Source organism: Mchenga conophoros, linkage group LG17 (assembly GCF_057382185.1).
Source record: "Mchenga conophoros isolate Kocher_MC1m ecotype Shallow Benthic linkage group LG17, M_conophoros_male_GT1.1, whole genome shotgun sequence".
NCBI lineage: Eukaryota > Metazoa > Chordata > Actinopteri > Cichliformes > Cichlidae > Mchenga > Mchenga conophoros.
Window position 1 is genome coordinate 28,436,424 of NC_140542.1, and position 16,628 is coordinate 28,453,051.

Below are 16,628 nucleotides of genomic sequence, written 5' to 3' on the forward strand. Positions count from 1 at the left end.
GAAGAAGAAAAAGAGAAGGGGTAGAGAGAAAAGGAAATGGGAAAAGAGGAGAGCTAGACCAAAGAAGGACAAAACTAGCTAAGGTGCAGAAATAAGGACAAAATGCGCAAAGGAAGAAGGAAAGCGGGAATCAGGTGAGAAAGGAGAAAAACAGGGCAACTGGGCAGTGACACACGAAAGAAAGAGGAGAAAGAGTTAAACCAAGAGGCTGTGGCTGCATTTGCTCTACCTATAGCAAGCAGATCCTAATCTGTGGCAGAGTAATAAAGCCTGTACTAAATCTCTCCTCAGCATCTCCATATAATTATTCTTAGGCCCTGTGTAAAGAGCCTCTGATTTAATGTCTAGCACATGGGAAGATGTGTGTTTATATCCCTTGGCATGTAAAATAAAAAAGGAAAGGGCAAAAATGCATGCATGATTCAATATGTGAGGGTAATGACATGTTTCTGCAGGAAAAAGCAGCAATAGCTGTGACACGCTGGAACTTATGACGGTGGTGACGCTAAAATACACTCTGAGAAATTGAATTACTTCACCTTTGCAGTGCAGCATTTAACAGCAAATTCAAAAGAAAACTGAAGGAGGAAAAAAGCCTCAAGGTCATTTTTTTTAGTCTCCTACATTTCACAAAAGCAAAATCTCTCAAGGTCAAAAGAGAGAGTGCACACATGTGCGTCACAAGCATATTTCGTTTGAAGCAAAAAATGTGTATTTCTGAGAATTAATCATTTCAAAGACCCCCCAGCCCCCCTTCATGCCACGTGCACAGCAGCGTTAAGTTCAAGTAAAAGGTAGACGGAGAGTGCTTTGTGTGAAGGAGCGTGTGTTCCTCACCGTGCCTCTGCGGCAAGCAGTTCGTCATAGTGGGAGGAGCGCTGGTCATCATCTTGTCTGTATCTGATGACTGTGGCAAGGCCTTTACTTACGAGAGCCTCTGCTATGTTGCTGGGGAACAGAACAGAGAAAGAAAGATTAGTTTAATTAAAAACAAAAAAACAAGCAAAACCCCTCGGCTTCACAAAGGAGCTCTAAAGGGAGCTAGCTCAACGGGGGGGGGGGGGGGTTTGCTTACAAACAAAGGTCACTTAAATGTTGACAATGCACACTTGACTAACCCCTTCTACCGTGTGATACTGATGTAGGGAAGAGAGGATTGAAGGCAGAAAGACGGGGACATTGTGCTGCTTAATGTAGCACTTAGTTGCTAGCCCTTGGACATCAGTGTTCTAGCTAAACCATGGGAGAAAGAAATGAAGGGACAGAAAGAAACTCTTCAGAGTATTTGTCAACATGGTGCAGGCATGGAGACTGACGCAATCATTCAGCCCTTGTTGATGCCAGTTAAACGGTTCCTTTTCTATATTTTAAAATTCTTCTGTTGGAAATAATGCAGCTAAATGGGCGATAACCTGAAAGCAATCGTCTTTAAACTATGTATGAAAAGGTTTTAGGCATTTGATCCCCATTTTACTTTCTGCAAGCAATAGCGACACAAGAAACAAAGCCACAGAAAAACATTTTCATGGACAAAGGGAACAAAAGGTCCCTCAACAGATGGTCTTATAATCGAATTGATATTGGATGACGTGAAACGATGGAAGCACTTTAGACAATCTTAACTCGCACAAGACTCCAAAAGTTCTCCAAGACTGTTAGATCTTAAGTGTACTGTGCATGAGTGTCTCGTGGAGTGATTTCGAACAAATAGCCACCCGCTAAGTTTCCAGCAAAACGCAATTCTTCGTAAACAAGCTACCGAGTCTCGAGTCCATTACCACAAGAATAGCTCATACAAGGTCAAAATCCTCTGCCCTGCTGACCAAATCAGGCCCTGACCTCAGGCCTCATGGGGAGCCTCACCAACTGTTCCATCTGAAGCAGAGTTGCTGGTTCTGGTTTGACCTGACCTCTGTACGGACATGCACTACCAAACACAGGACGGCTGGTTTGATGAAAAGAAGGCATCTACGTCTCCATGTGCGCATGTGCTTGATGTGTTGAGTGATATAAACAGAGGGAACCAGAAGATAAGTGTGGCTTTTAACTTTTTTTTTTTATTATTTATTTTTTTTGAGTGAGAACAGGCTTCTGACGTTTCATTTCAAGCACTGCGGCATTAAAGCGCCTCTCTGATTAAATTTGAACCTCTGAACAGTTGTAGTAGTAGGTATGTGTCCTCATATCTTTGGTACTGTGTAAAATACATGTTTCAGACGGATGACCCGAATTCCTTCAAAGCAGAGTTTGTAGATAGAAAATAATTGCTTGCACTGAGGTGACCTTTTTCTTCTTTTTTTTAATATGAACTTAAAAGACAAAGAAACACTTTCAGGTTACTTTATGATTGATGGTGAGATTACGAGTAATATGGATTTAAAAATGAATATTTTGTGTCATTTTACAACAGATTAACCTGACTTTTAAAGGGTTTAATAGGGAAGCAGCTGTACTAACAAAATAGGAATGTGTTAGTGAAATAATTTACACTGATAAATTACGTGCTGTGTGATCTCCCAATAAGGTTGGCTCAGTGGTCTCCTACTGCACACTAAAGACAACCGAACAAACCTAAAGTATTTTGATTTGCAGTTTTTCTATACTTCCATGTTTTACTTAGCCTTTCTTGTTTCATATTGCTGGATTATCTCGAGCCATTCTCCATCAGTACCAACTCGGATTGATTCGGCGTGACTCGATGCGGCACGGCTCGCCTCAACTCGTTTTCCATTGCAATTGAGTACCACCTAATGTGTGTGGGTTTGTTATAGTAACGCAGCCGAGCGTGTCCTATGACATAATTAGTACACAACGCGAACGCCACATCCAAAAGGTGGACGTCGAGACATCAATATACCTCTCATACTGTGGCTTTTCCTGAGACTCTGAGACCACAGTGTTGTTTCTGTGTATCCATTTCCATGTGAAGCCATGATTCATCGAGTGATGACACTGACTAGCCAATCGGTGGCATACTCTGGTGATCGCCTCAGATCGCTTGGAACCCCAGGGGAGAAGGTACCTGGTACCAGGTACTATCACCTAATGGAAAACCCTGAAAACCGTGGCGAGCCGACCCGAGTAGGTATTAATGGAAAAGGGGATTAAAACGGTAGAAAAGAATATAAAGCAGGCGACTCAGTGTGGTGCATGACTTACATGCCGCCAATTGTGACTGTAGCACAGGTACGCTCTGGGAAGGCAGGCGTGCCTTCTCCTGGACCAGTAGCTGCTCTGATGTAGTCCACTGTCACGTTGACCTGAAAGGGGGAACATAAGGCAGAGGTCAAACAATATACCAAGAGTAGAGAGACAAAGTGATGGCAACAACGGTTATGGTAATAATTAGTGTGAGAAGTGTGTTCTGGCTTATGTATGTGTATCAGGGTCTTTTCATTTGTCCCAGTTCTCAAGGTCACCCCTAGTCAGTGTGAATCACATCAGCAAGTACTGCAGATCTCCCCAGAGGAGGAGTATTAACACACAGTGGGTGTTTGGGACAACACACGCACGCGCGCGCGCGCGCGCGCACACACACACACACACACACACACACACACACACACACACACACACACACACACACACACACACACACACACACACACACACACACACACACACACACAACAGTGATAGAACCCAAATGACCCCACACTGTGTGTTCTCAACACAGCTCCCTGGGGATAGACTCCAATCCACCCACCCCGAAGATACAATTTTGTCACTCAGCTGCGTGCATGTGCAGGCAGGAGACAGGGAAAGCCTGCTTTGCGGGCTAGACACAGGCAGACAGCAGTAACAGCAGGGATGTAGCCATACCAGTATACACCATCGGTAGTTTAAGAGCTACGTCTCAACCTTGTCAGACAAGTGTGATAAGACGGAGGAATATTAAAAAAAGGAAAAAAGAATGTGGGAATTTGACTTTGCATCACAGCGCCAAAGCATAGACATGAGTCCAACAGACAATGGAGGCAGGCCTATTACAGGGACATGAAAGAACAACGTTGGCCTGTCGTTAGATGGACAGAACGAGTATGTAGCGACGTGAACAGGGGAAAAGAAGAGTGCCGTGCTGTTCAACAGTAACTGCAACTGTAATTTCAGAAAGGAGAAAATAAAAAAATAATAAAATAAAAAAAAATAGAAAATAAAAATTTTGTACTGGTTTTGTGTGAAATTGTTCTTAATGACCATGCCCATATCCATGGTTAGGCGTGGGAGAAGAAGAATAAAAGCCAAAGCAATGTGACACAAGACCCCGAGTGCAGGAATCAGAAGAAACAGGAAATAGTAAAAAGGAGAAATCCAACACAGAAAGAGGAGACTGGGGGAGATTTCAACATCCAAGCAAAATGTAATGCTGGATGCTATAAGCTCTGTATCTGAAATTCCAGTGGTTCCCCATTAAGCAAGGTGATGACAGATTATAACTCTGACCAGCAATGTTAGATTAGAGGAGTTCCAGGCCTATTCTCCACGGGCCATCTACCAGATCTTCTGATAAGGCAGAGCCATCTATAAGAACCCCCCAGAGGAGAGTGAAACAGAGGGGGAGAGGCAGTGGATGGATTAGAAAGTGGGGGAGTGATAAGGACAGTAGGAGAAGTGAGAGACAAAATGCGTTTGTTCTGCAGAGGCGACAAGCAACATGGGAATATTCAGTCAACTCTGCCAAAGGAACAAAATACTTGTTTTTCTTTTTACTATATACTGGCGTTTCTGCGTGTATACTGGCAAAGGGTTTAGCGTGAAGAGGATTTCAAAAAGACTTCGAGTAATAGTTGTTGTTTTTTTGTTTTTTGCAAATTTGTATTCTGCAGTAAAAAAAAAAAAAAAAATTGGCTTATCAAATGTGAGTTCTGTGTTCACATGCCTAGCCAATGAGGTCATTCTGAAACAACGTAAGGCTGTAGCCACAAGAGAGAGGGGGAAAATGGATGTTGCTGCAAAAATTTTGCATCTTCAACCTTGCGGCACAGAAAAACTACACCGCAATCCCCTAAGTCTAAAGACGGGTCACTAGTTCAGTACGAAAAATCAAATCTTCCTTTCTGCTTCTGAGTTACGATGTTGAATAATGGCCAACACAGTGGGCTTAAAGAACATTCGGAATTCACAATGATCAAATGTCACAGCTTCATTCTGTGTCTAAGGGTATAAGAAAGGTCTTTTTAATACCACTTTAATTTTAATATAATGCCAAATTTTCAATGGAGAGATGTCGACAGTGAAGAAGTTTGGAAAACCTTTGGCATACAAAGCAGTTTGTTTTCTAAGGATTTCCAGGCATCGACTTTAACCACCAAGAGAAATTCTTATTCTCGAGCTATTTATCTTTAAACTTGCATCTTAGACTGAGCAGTCTGGCTAGCAAAGCCTTCTCTACTGTTATCATCATGTATGGGCTTTACACCAGTGTGCTGTAAGCCTGGTGGCCCACTGGGCCTAAACCAGGCCTGCTGAGAATTTCTGTAATTCTAATATTTTTTTAAACAGGTAAGCTACAACTGTTAAGTTAGCAATGTCCTTTATCTTATCATCTTGCTGTTACCGTTTACTGTATTTTTCCCTTTATACATTTTCATAAACATTTATAAAAAAAAAAAAAAAAAAAAAAAAAAAAAACCCCACTGTGACCGATTAAGTTGAAGTAGCAAGCAAGCAAGCAAGCAGTTATTAATGCAGTCATTGTGTAAGCTAAATGTATAGAGATGGCTAAAATAGCAGCACTGTGTGCTGTAAAATCTTGTGGGGTCATGACTAAAATATTCAAGACTCATATCCAAGTGAATTTAAGACATTTTATTGATTTTAAGGACATAGGATTTATCATTTCATCCTATTATCTATCATAAGCATATGAATTGGTAAGTTTTGACCAGCTCAGTGAACTTAACCTTAAATACCTGAATCTAATGATTTCATCTGCCCAAATGGATCTTTGTGCAAATAATAAAAAATAATGCCTTATGCCATGACTGTTACCGGCACGGATGCATGAAGACTAAGTCGAATTAGCATTCAGTGCAAACAACCTTTGCCAATAACGCAACATAATGACAGGCTCGTGACTGTGGGGTTGTCGAGCTTCCTAGAATGAGCTCCATTTGCGATGGTCTTAAGTGAAAGGCTATTACAGATAACTTATGCTAAGCTGTGATATGGGAAAGGTACCATGTTGTGAGAAGCCCAGTATGGGTTCTGCATGATGGGGTTTCCAGACAGGAGCACAGTGACAGGCAGCTTATCCCAATAGCATGTAGGTGATTAATTTTTGCTCTAGCTAAAAAAAGAAAAGAAAAGAAAAAAACATGTCGTTGCTTGCACGGTCTATCTACCCAGCTCCTCACAGCTTGTTCTTTTTGCAACTATTTAAAATGGACATGGCAACAAATACACACTTAAAAACTTGTAAAGATTCATTTGTAATCAAAGACTGCATTTAACAGTGCTAAAGCTTTTAGTGGAAATTTCACAGTTCAGTTGTTGCAGCATGCATACCAAGGTGATAAAAAAAAGAAAGCGGTGGGTGTGGGGTTGTTCGACATGCAGGAATACACACAGGTGTTAGAACAGCCTCACCTGCACCTGGATGTTGGCAACACACAAGAGACTATCGTATATAAAAGACTGGACATTTTTAAGCTTCGAAGAGAAAAAATGGAGGAGAAAGAAAGAGGGATAATTAAGAAAATTAGTGCAATACGGAAAAAAATGAGGTATGAAGGTACTGTAAGAGAAGGGAGACTGTGTGGGTGAGTGAACAACCGTTTGTGTGCAAGAGAGTTGCTTAGGTTGCTGCTGTGTTTTAGCAGGCTATAATCACAGCTGGCGATCATTTAATGAAGTGAGCTGTGCTGAAAAAAAAGAAAGAAAGAAAATACTGGGACAGCACAATACAGAGAGGACGAGGGGGGAGTAAAGGAAGAGGAAGAGGGAGCCCCATCTGGGTTTTCAGCCATGGGACCTGATGACGCTTTGACTACCTGCTTTGCGTCTGCTTGAACACACATACCTCAAGCTTTTCCCAAACCAACTTTCACATTCACTCACACACACTGCATCAAATACCACATTGCGCACACACACACACACACACAACATTCTCAATTCATTCACACACTGATGTGCACACCAATAAGAGGGGGAAACTCTGTCGCTAACAGTACTACACAATCAGCTGCATAACAGGAGCCACTTTGAGCACGCAGGATTATCCGAATGTGCTCAACCCTGATAAGTGGCTTAATGCAACATTTCCATTCTACTTTTTTTCTGCTGAGGCTGAGACCCAGGCGCACAAGAAGCACTACTTATAAAGTTAGCCACATCAAGCTTTTTGGGATTATGTCACCATGCAAGCACTGCCATTTCAATGGGGGTGGCGATATAAATGAGAAAGACCAAGACAGTCAGTCAGAAAGACGTAGAGTGACATCAAGAAAGGAGAAAAAGAAAATGCCTTAGTGTATTTATAGCCTACCATAAAGGGATAGCTCAGAAGAAGTTCTTGGATATGAGATAGAAGGAGTTACTGAAAAATTCCAACACCTTCTACTATTTGTCACATTTAAAAAACAAAAATCATCAAGTTTTAGTTTCAAAGTCTTAATGTAAACATGATTAAAATTAAAGGAAATTAGCATGTGTCAATATGAAACTCAAAAATGTCTAGTTGCAGGAGCTGCTCAAAAGGTATTGAACCAATTCATTTTTGCCTCAGAGAGTTATAGCCTCTGCTTGGGCAAAAAAAAAAAGGGAAAAAAGCAGTCTTTTGAATATGGATATTAGATATGCTTTATAAAAGATCAAAAGCCCCACGCTCTCCTTATAGAGATGAGGAATAGGGGTTTAACAGAAAGAAGGGGGAAAAAAGCATTTAATATAGCTTTATTCTCCTAAACCAGAGCGCTGGCATTAGGGTATTGAGCTGAGCACACTGAGACTGCTGGTTAATGCTTAGTCACGTTCTAGCAGGTTTAGTCACAGGGAAATCTGCTTGTTTTCCAATTCCCGTAATGTATTGCGCTCTTGGGCTTAAAGGAGAAGCAGAGGTCGATATGATAGTTCAACCTTGTGACTGGAAGGGACCATTAGCGTTGGTCAACACCTGTTCGAGATGATGCTGAAATACACCTGCTGTTATCTGACAGATCTGCAGTTAGAGGGAATCACATCCTCTGCTTCTTTCAGGGAAGACATGAAGCAGGAACTTCCAATTTACCCCCCAACAATATTGAGGTCAAATCTTTGTCTGCATTTGTGTCAGAAAGCAAAAGGAAGACAGGATAAAAGTGGGGCTTTCTCGAGCAAAATTTCAAGGGAAACTGTGGTCTTGGAGTCTGCTCCAAATCTGTCTCCTTGGAGCTCATTGTTCTGAGACAGGATGACAATAAGTGGGTCGACTAAACTCCTCTCCTTGCTGGATCGCAGCATGCATCTGCACACTTGCATACCTGCATCCAACTTGACACCACAAGTAGGCCAGGGTAACATGGATTAACATTAAAGCCTCGTGGGTTGGATTTGTGCTCAAAAATATTCCCCCATCATCATTTTTGGGGGGTTCAACACAGCAGGTAAAGAACAACTCTTGTTCCTTCAAAAGTCAGGTACGGCTGAGTAACTATTTCTAAAAATGATACAATGTGACAAACGGTTTAACCTTGTGTCTTTGGAACAATAAAGAAACAGGAGGAAGGCAACATTCCAGAGTTGCTCTGTTATTGATTCACTAGTGAGGAGAGAGGAAGCTGTAGTGCTGGCAAATGGGCTAGAGCTCTCCACTTAAACCTAACTCACTTCAAAGAGCCTATAAGTACACACTTGGGGGAATCTAACGTCAATACTAATCAAATGGTGAGGAATATGGTGGCATATGCTATATATACAGTTCTAAATTCATTCAGCAGTATGAAAAACATGCAGTCAAAGTCATAAAGGGATGTCTTCAGAGTAGGGACGTGCATGATTAGTTGTCTAGGCAACGGAAATATAAGTCGGTTAAAGTAATTATTCATACTCCATACATCCATTTTAGCATATTTATCCAATTTATTATATATTTTATTAAGGCACGATGGCAGTTGTCTACCCTGGTCTCTGAATCTCTTCAGTACTCTAATATAGAAGTAAAAGCTTTTATGTAGGCTATGTCAGCAGACATTCAACCACTCAGCTGCAGCAATGCGTAACCACATTCTGCACCTGCTAAGAAACAAGGCTACTGGTGTTAGTACTGCTAGCATTAGTCACAATGTACAAGCTAATCTGGCACTATATGTTTGCAAACTGCCACAGATTTCAAGCAAAATGTACATTTTGAGTGTTGAAGAAGATAGTTAACAATTACAAGTAGCTTTTAAAGAGACATGCAATATTTATATGGATAGTGTTTACTCTCATCACATAGATTATGCTTAATTTATAGTGTTTCTCAGTTTTAAGCTAGTCAGTCATCATTTTTGTTCTCTTGTTTAAATTTTTACTAATTAAGCCACCACTCTAGAGTCAGTCTTTGATTAAATGAACCATAGCCTAAAGCAGCAGAACTGTACAAAGTTCTTTTAAAAAAGAAAAAAAATACACTTTGAGTCAAACTGTTTTGACAGCAATCAGATCAGAATCAGAATACTTTATTGATCCCTGGGGGAAATTATTTTTTTGTTACAGTGCTCCATTATAAACCAACATAAACCAACATTAAGACAAGACGCTAACTAAGAATATGTCACTTAACTGCACTTTCTATGAAGTTAACTCTTTGAAATGATCTTCAACTTAACAGAGAAGGGAAGCACGAGGGCAGATCTTAAGAGAAATGCCATGTAGCGAAAGCTATTGGATGATACTGTAGCAAGAGAGATGGTAATTTGCCTCGGGTATTAAATGTTCTGTGGGAGTTCTTTGCGCCCTGCACATATTATAGCACTGATTAAGTGGCCAAGGTTGATTTTGCATGCAGACAAACAGATCCTTAATGGCCACCACTTCCAGCTATACCTTGAGTGATCAAATCTTTCAACGTGTCATGAAGCGGTGCTTCCACCTGCATTTAGAGCTGTGTACATGTGATTGGATCAGCCAGGATTCATTTGAATACACTGGGCAAACAGAGCCAGTGATTCAATCCTGTGAAAACATGCATAGTCAACACACTTAAGACACTAACTCCTTTTGACGCACACACAATCATGCGTACTTTCCTCTGCGATAAATACTACAAAATAGCGATTTGCCAGAGGCTTAGAGAGAAACAGTAAGGCTTTAGCTGAGTTGACTTTTGAAACACCCGTGGGTCTAAGCAAGAAACACCGTGAAATCAAACTTAGTATAAAGACAGTGCAGACTGATATGAGTAATGTCACATGTTCTGAGTTGCATGCCATTTGTACTTGCATGACTAAACAGTTAAAGGCTACAGCGCACGAGTGAGGGTTCTGATGCATGTTTACATATACGTCTTAAGCTCTAAATTAAGTGTATATGTATTGTGACATCATCTATATGCATGTCCATGCACCATAAACACATGAGCCACTGTTTGGTAGACACGCCCTACAGACAAGCCTTTATAGTCAACATGACACGTGCATATTTATCACAACACTGTCACATCTTTTTATTCCCCCTACCCGCACGCTCATCTTTCCAAACACAAACACCACAAATAAACAGCGCGATCATTATTCGCACTTCAGTCGCAGAAGCCGGCTTACGGCTGAATTTTCTGTCATTAAAAAAAAAAAAAAAAAAAAAAAAACAACATTAATGAGTATGATTAAAATTACTGTGATGAGAGGCTGGGACAGAGATATGAATCTCACTCTCACACGGAATGCCAAAAGTAACTCTATTGGCTTTTGGCTTTGAGTGGGTGCGTGTTTTTGTGTTTATCAGCCTGCACTGCCATTTTTTATTTTATTTTTTAACTCAGTTGAACAAGTATGAAGGTGTGGGTGACATGTTGGCTCCATTTATTGTAAGGCTGTTGTAGTTTGGCCCCATTAAATCGCTACAATTGTTTGGTACATTTTCGTACCACTGGAAATACATGCTGAGACTTCACAAAGCACACAAAGGATGGATTTGTTGAGGTCTAAGCTCCAAAATTTTGGAAGTCAATTGCAAAACAGTATTGAATTTATGAGTTAACTTCTATCTGGGGAAGTCATTTTGTCAGGGTGATTGCGCACAATGACAGTTTCCATCAATCTGTGCTCGCAACTGCATTTCCATGTAAATTTCTGCAATCTTTTCCATCATGGCCCTATTATTATATGGCCCCTGTGCATCTGACAAGTTTTAAACTTATCTTTATGGGAAAACATAAACCATTATTTGGCTCAGGCAATGGACAAAAGCTCTGGGTCTGCCGCCTTCTCTCCATGCATTACTGCCACTGGAGGTGGGAAAATTGCCACTGTAGCACAATGAAAACAATGTAGGTGTAGCGTACATATGAAAGATGCAGAGTTATACACTAAAAGGCAAAAATGGAGAACAATTCCAATCTTACAGACCAATCATTTAGCATAAAGACATAAAACTAACCTAGTGTTTTAATTACATAAGTAAAAAAAGCAGATGCGAGAAGGCTGTGAATCTGAATCATGAAGGAATTAGGATGGACTGTGAAGGACATCCAGGTCACAGATTTTTGGTTAAATGTAAAATGCAAGTCCTGAAAAGAACTGCATTTGTTAGTGACATTAATGTCTAAAGAAATCGGCAATTAGGAAGATGAATGATTCTTTGGTCATCCTTGTTTCCACGCTTTATCTAATCCCTCACCCTTCTGGTCTTTGCTTCTTGAGTTTAATAATCAAATCACTATTCCGTCTCCTGATATGGTAACCATGACGTTGCAATGGTCAAACAGACTGAAGCACTGAAAATCTCTGAAATGTTATTTATGTTGCAACACAATTTCTATCTTCTCTGTCTACACATAAGAACTTTTTTGTGCTATTCTTGGAATCATTTTATTTGCATTTCATCATGGTGAAAATGAAGAATGTGGCTCATGCGTCCAATAAAAAAAAACAAACAAAAAAACTAATCATCGCCAGAGAAGAAAGTTAGAGTTCCACAAGCAAATTGCTGGCATGCAAACTTCGCGTGTAAAGTTGATGTAAATACAGCTCCGCTTGGAGTCTACTATACACCTCTTTATACAAGTCCTCTGAGGCGCAGCTGTAGTAAAGCTCATTCAGAAATATGCTCAAGCTTCCAAAATTGATAAGTTCAATGCAATTGTTTGTGGAATTTGATGTATGAATAATGTCATTTAATTATTTGCATTTTTAAAAAAGTCATAATCTGGTTCCTGAGAGTGTCCAAGACAATAACTGCCATCTTTATGGTGTTTAATTCATTAATTGAGATGGACTTGTGTGTCTAAAAGAGTAAAGTATAAGCTTTATACAAAGGAGTTGAGAGGAGACCAGCACAAAAGTCCTTAACCACACCTAAGAGGATGTCCCGGCAAGCCCTGTACATGTTCACAAATGTTTGCTTTTCATTAAGTTTGTGAAAATTAAATGTGACAGAGTGAAAAAAAGGGCAGATGAATTAGTTCTTTATTTTGAAAAAGTTAAAAGATGCGCTACACAGATTCTTAAGCCATATTAAGTTAATGACTTTAATCAACAACATTTAAAGCTGCCCAGGGAACAATAAAAGTCTTTTTTTTTTCTTGATGACCTCTAACTGCATAACTGCATCACTAATATCGCCTGACTCTACCCGTCTGAACATGCTTCGACGTTGCTGGCAGATCACCTGAAAAGTAGGGTAACACCCCAAAATAGCAGCTTGTGCTGGGGCGCAGCAGAGCCGTGTTGACTCTAACTGAGACGAGCCGACAAAAAAAAAAAAAAAGAAAAAGAAAAATCAGATGCCTTAGGATCGCAGTTGATGTCGCTGGTACTCTGAATTGCTGTGAATTAGTCTGAATGTGTCCCGGTTAGAATTAATTAAGTCTTACAGACGTTTATTAGCTCCCCGCTCAGTCGCTATTTATCGATAGACTGATAATTAAATCCAACATCTTCCCTTTCATCATTATTAAAAGCGCCCGTGTGCCATTTGAACCTCAAGCATTCATTTGTTTGTCAGTTCTGAGGCTGGCAATATCTCCATTTAATACGCTTTCTTTCTTTCTTGATAGGTACTTTGAATAAACCTCTTCATTCACTGGAAGGTTTTGGGTGTTGCGTGGAGTCTTGAGCAGGTATATTACGCTTCATAGATCTAATTACACGGTTTTACTTAGGGGACCCTTCTCCAAAAACTAACCTGTACGTATGAGACGGATAAAAATGTCGTTTTGGTAAGATTCACAAAACCATCTTTCATTTATCAGCTCAATTTCACTTTAATAAACTAGATAAAATGCTCAAGCGATGGTGCGTTCTCTGGAGTGCTCTTCAGTTCACTGCTGATTTCTGCTGGGTCAGATGTGTGTAAATCATAGCAGCCCCAGCTCCCTCCCCCAGGGTGTACAGACCCGGTGGATCAATAGACACAAGAGGGGGAAATCAACATTGCTTGTTTAAATGGAGCAACACCAAGCCCTAGGGCATCTACCAGGAGTATTTGGTATTCACACTAAGAGATTGAGAGAAATAGCTATCTAACTTGAAATGTATTTGGATACCACTGGGAGGGAAAGGGTGTTGGAGCAGCTACATTACAACTATTGTTTAATTTCTTAAAGCTGATAAGAGGTATTCATTTTGATTCACACAATATCTCACACACACACACACACACACACATACACAAGGCAAAACTGGTGAATGCAGGTGTGTTTGTGTGACTCTCAGTGGTTCTTACCTTTTTACCAATGAGCTTCTTCCTCAGGAACTCCCGGGCCTCAAACATGTAGGGGATGTCATAGAGCGGGCGGAAGCGTTTGTCTTTGTCCTTGTTCTTCTCCTGAAGAGATTGATAAGTGATGAAGGAGGTCAGGATCAAGATGAGGGGAGGACAGGAGAAAATGAAAAGAGAAAGAAGGATGGGGAAGGAGAAAGTTATTCATATTGCACTTTCTACAACCTCTCATAAAAGAACATGCACCAACTCTGATCTCAAGCATACAGACAGAGAGAAAACATTTTTTCCACAAGGTCAACTTATTTGTCTCTTTTTCACTTTCCATTACAGTCCCCGGAACTAATGGAAAAATTAAGAGTGTTGCACATCTTCCTCTTGACAAAAGCATCTGCTACTTTCAGTGCTGACACATTACACAAAGAAATAATCAAATGTAGCGTTATCAAAGTAAAAAGACACGAAAGTACCAAGGCAAAGAGAAACATGTTCAGAGGTGAGCTGGAACATTTTCATTTACACGAACTTGCAAAAGTTTGGGCACCACAGGTAAAAACACCTGTTACTTGTTAAAAATAAAACATTATTCGCACCTTTTTAAAGGTAAATGAATGTTCAGAATATTTGTTTTTTGTTTATTACACTTTAGAAATACTGATTCTTCAAACCCTATCAAAACAATGACCACATGCTTTTTACTCAGATAAAAAAAGTATTCTAATAAGGTGGTCTTTTAATCATTTGCGCATTCACACAAAGATATTTTGACCAATGGAGCCCAATTCTTGCAAACACACTTACACACACAGCTGCAGACAAAAACTTCCCTCAACACGATCGCCCACTCTGTGACAGCAGCCGGCCACAAATAGAACCCATTTGCATTTTCAAAGGAGGCTGAGGTTTTGTGTTGCTCCCAGAGTGAATAAATGCACGTGTGTAATAGAAACGGACGCACAAACGCAGAGTGACAGGTGTAGTTTTTGTGAGGGTATGAGAAAAAGAAGAGGGAAAAAACTGAATGCACTAAATGACAATGATGCAGTGGGAAAGTACGACAGACACTAACAGGAGAAAGGAGGCTATGAATGACAATACCAGTGTGCTCGCCACCCCTGCCCCTCCCACGCTCTTCTATGAGCGCCATCATTATCTGTCATACAAACAGAACTGAGTCTCCTTCAAATGAGCACACAGGCTTGGATTAATTCCTCATTTCCGTCTGTCTTCAATGGGGTTCATTCATTTTTAATGACTCTCCAGTTGTTCCGAGCTGCCAGGTGTGGCACACAGCTGGGCAGATGGATGTGGAATGAGACACATGGGGAGCAAAGGATGTATGAGAATGCGTGCGTGCCTATGGCACTAAGGCATTACGGTGTTTAAAACTAGTCTTGTTAGAGGGTGGGGCAAACTTTACTGGTGAAAAGGAAGAAAAAAATCAAAACGTCCTCAAAAGAAATACGCTCAACTGCCCTGGCACATAATGGGAATAACCTAATCTACCTTCAAATAGCCTTTCTTTAACCATAATGGAATTTCAATATTTGTTGCTTCCTTCCCTTCTACTTTCACTAGTGGAGTCTGTGCAGGATCAAACTTCAGGGCTAATCTCAAGTATTCCAAGTGGAAATCCCTTTACCACTCAGACAGGAGCCAATGTCTTTCATTTTGTGTCAGTCGGGGCAAATCGCCTGGGAATTTCATCCCTACCAAGTCAGTTGCACTGGGATAATGGGGCCTCTTAGGACCATTGCCAGCCAAGCCTCCTGCATTTAGTGCCTGAGCTGCAGACACAGTCATCCAACTTCTGGGGATGAGAATGACTGACGTTGCTGGGGTGAAATAAATCATTTGGAGCATATTTTCCTTAATGTCATATCACGCCACATTAACTCAACATTAAGACAGTTCCAAGATAATGGTGTTTACACTGGGATTCTGATAGAGACTGATACAAAACAACAAGATAACTTCAATGGAGAAGAGCAAAGAATGGGCTTGAGAAGAGTGAGAAAGGAGGAAGACTCATTTCTAACTAATAAGCTGTTTCACGGTGTAAAGGTAGCCATGTCACTGAGGGCCAAGAGTGTAAATGTCAGCACTCTATGCCAATTAGGCACAAGGACTGAAGAAGTAGACCAAGAGGACAAAAGGTACTTCTACTGCATCTTTTAGAACGTCTACGGGGAACAGAGCTAGACTGAGTGGAATGTGGAAAGGTGAAAGAGTCGGAAAACAAGAAGATGAGACAATCAGAGGAAATGTTACAACTAAAAAAAAAAAAAAACCACAAACAGGCGGTAGTGAAGAACACACAGGCAATCATTCTCCAAACCAATGCCCATGTCCGGCATTATCCACTGGACAACTTTGACCTTGCCTTAAAACTCACCTTGGCTGATAGTATTCTTGTCACCACCATGCTAAGCGAGAAATTGAAGGGGAAAGCTATTTCTTAAACAAAAACAGCCAGCGCTTTAGTGAGACAAGGAAGCGCTAATGCCTAATGACTGCAACAACTGCCCAGTATTATCAGTGCGGTCCAACGTTACTTGTGCTATGCTGCACAACAAGGCCTAACAACTTTGTGGACAATTTTAGCGCAATTCAAAGATTTTCAAAATAAATGTCTCTCCCTGCCAAACAAGCATAACATAAAGCTATTTGCCTTGATGAGTACAAGTCTTCAACTTTGGAGTGGAGAAACCGACATCACCCACACCCAAACAATCTAATATTATCATTTGATATTCAAATGATAACAATAGCAGGCTACAGAGATA

The 16,628-nt window shown here is 40.6% G+C and overlaps 1 protein-coding gene across 1 annotated transcript in view; it reads right to left on the minus strand.

The window, feature by feature from the left end:
* The window catches only part of snd1 (staphylococcal nuclease and tudor domain containing 1), a 176,454-nt gene that overhangs the window by 133,009 nt on the left and 26,817 nt on the right, over nt 1-16,628 (minus strand). The window contains exons 11-13 of the mRNA XM_085251073.1: nt 13,846-13,947; nt 3,160-3,260; nt 838-948 (exon numbers count right to left, since the gene is read on the minus strand). Coding sequence (XP_085107199.1) covers nt 838-948; nt 3,160-3,260; nt 13,846-13,947 — 314 coding nt within the window. The remainder of the gene's footprint in view (nt 1-837; nt 949-3,159; nt 3,261-13,845; nt 13,948-16,628) is intronic.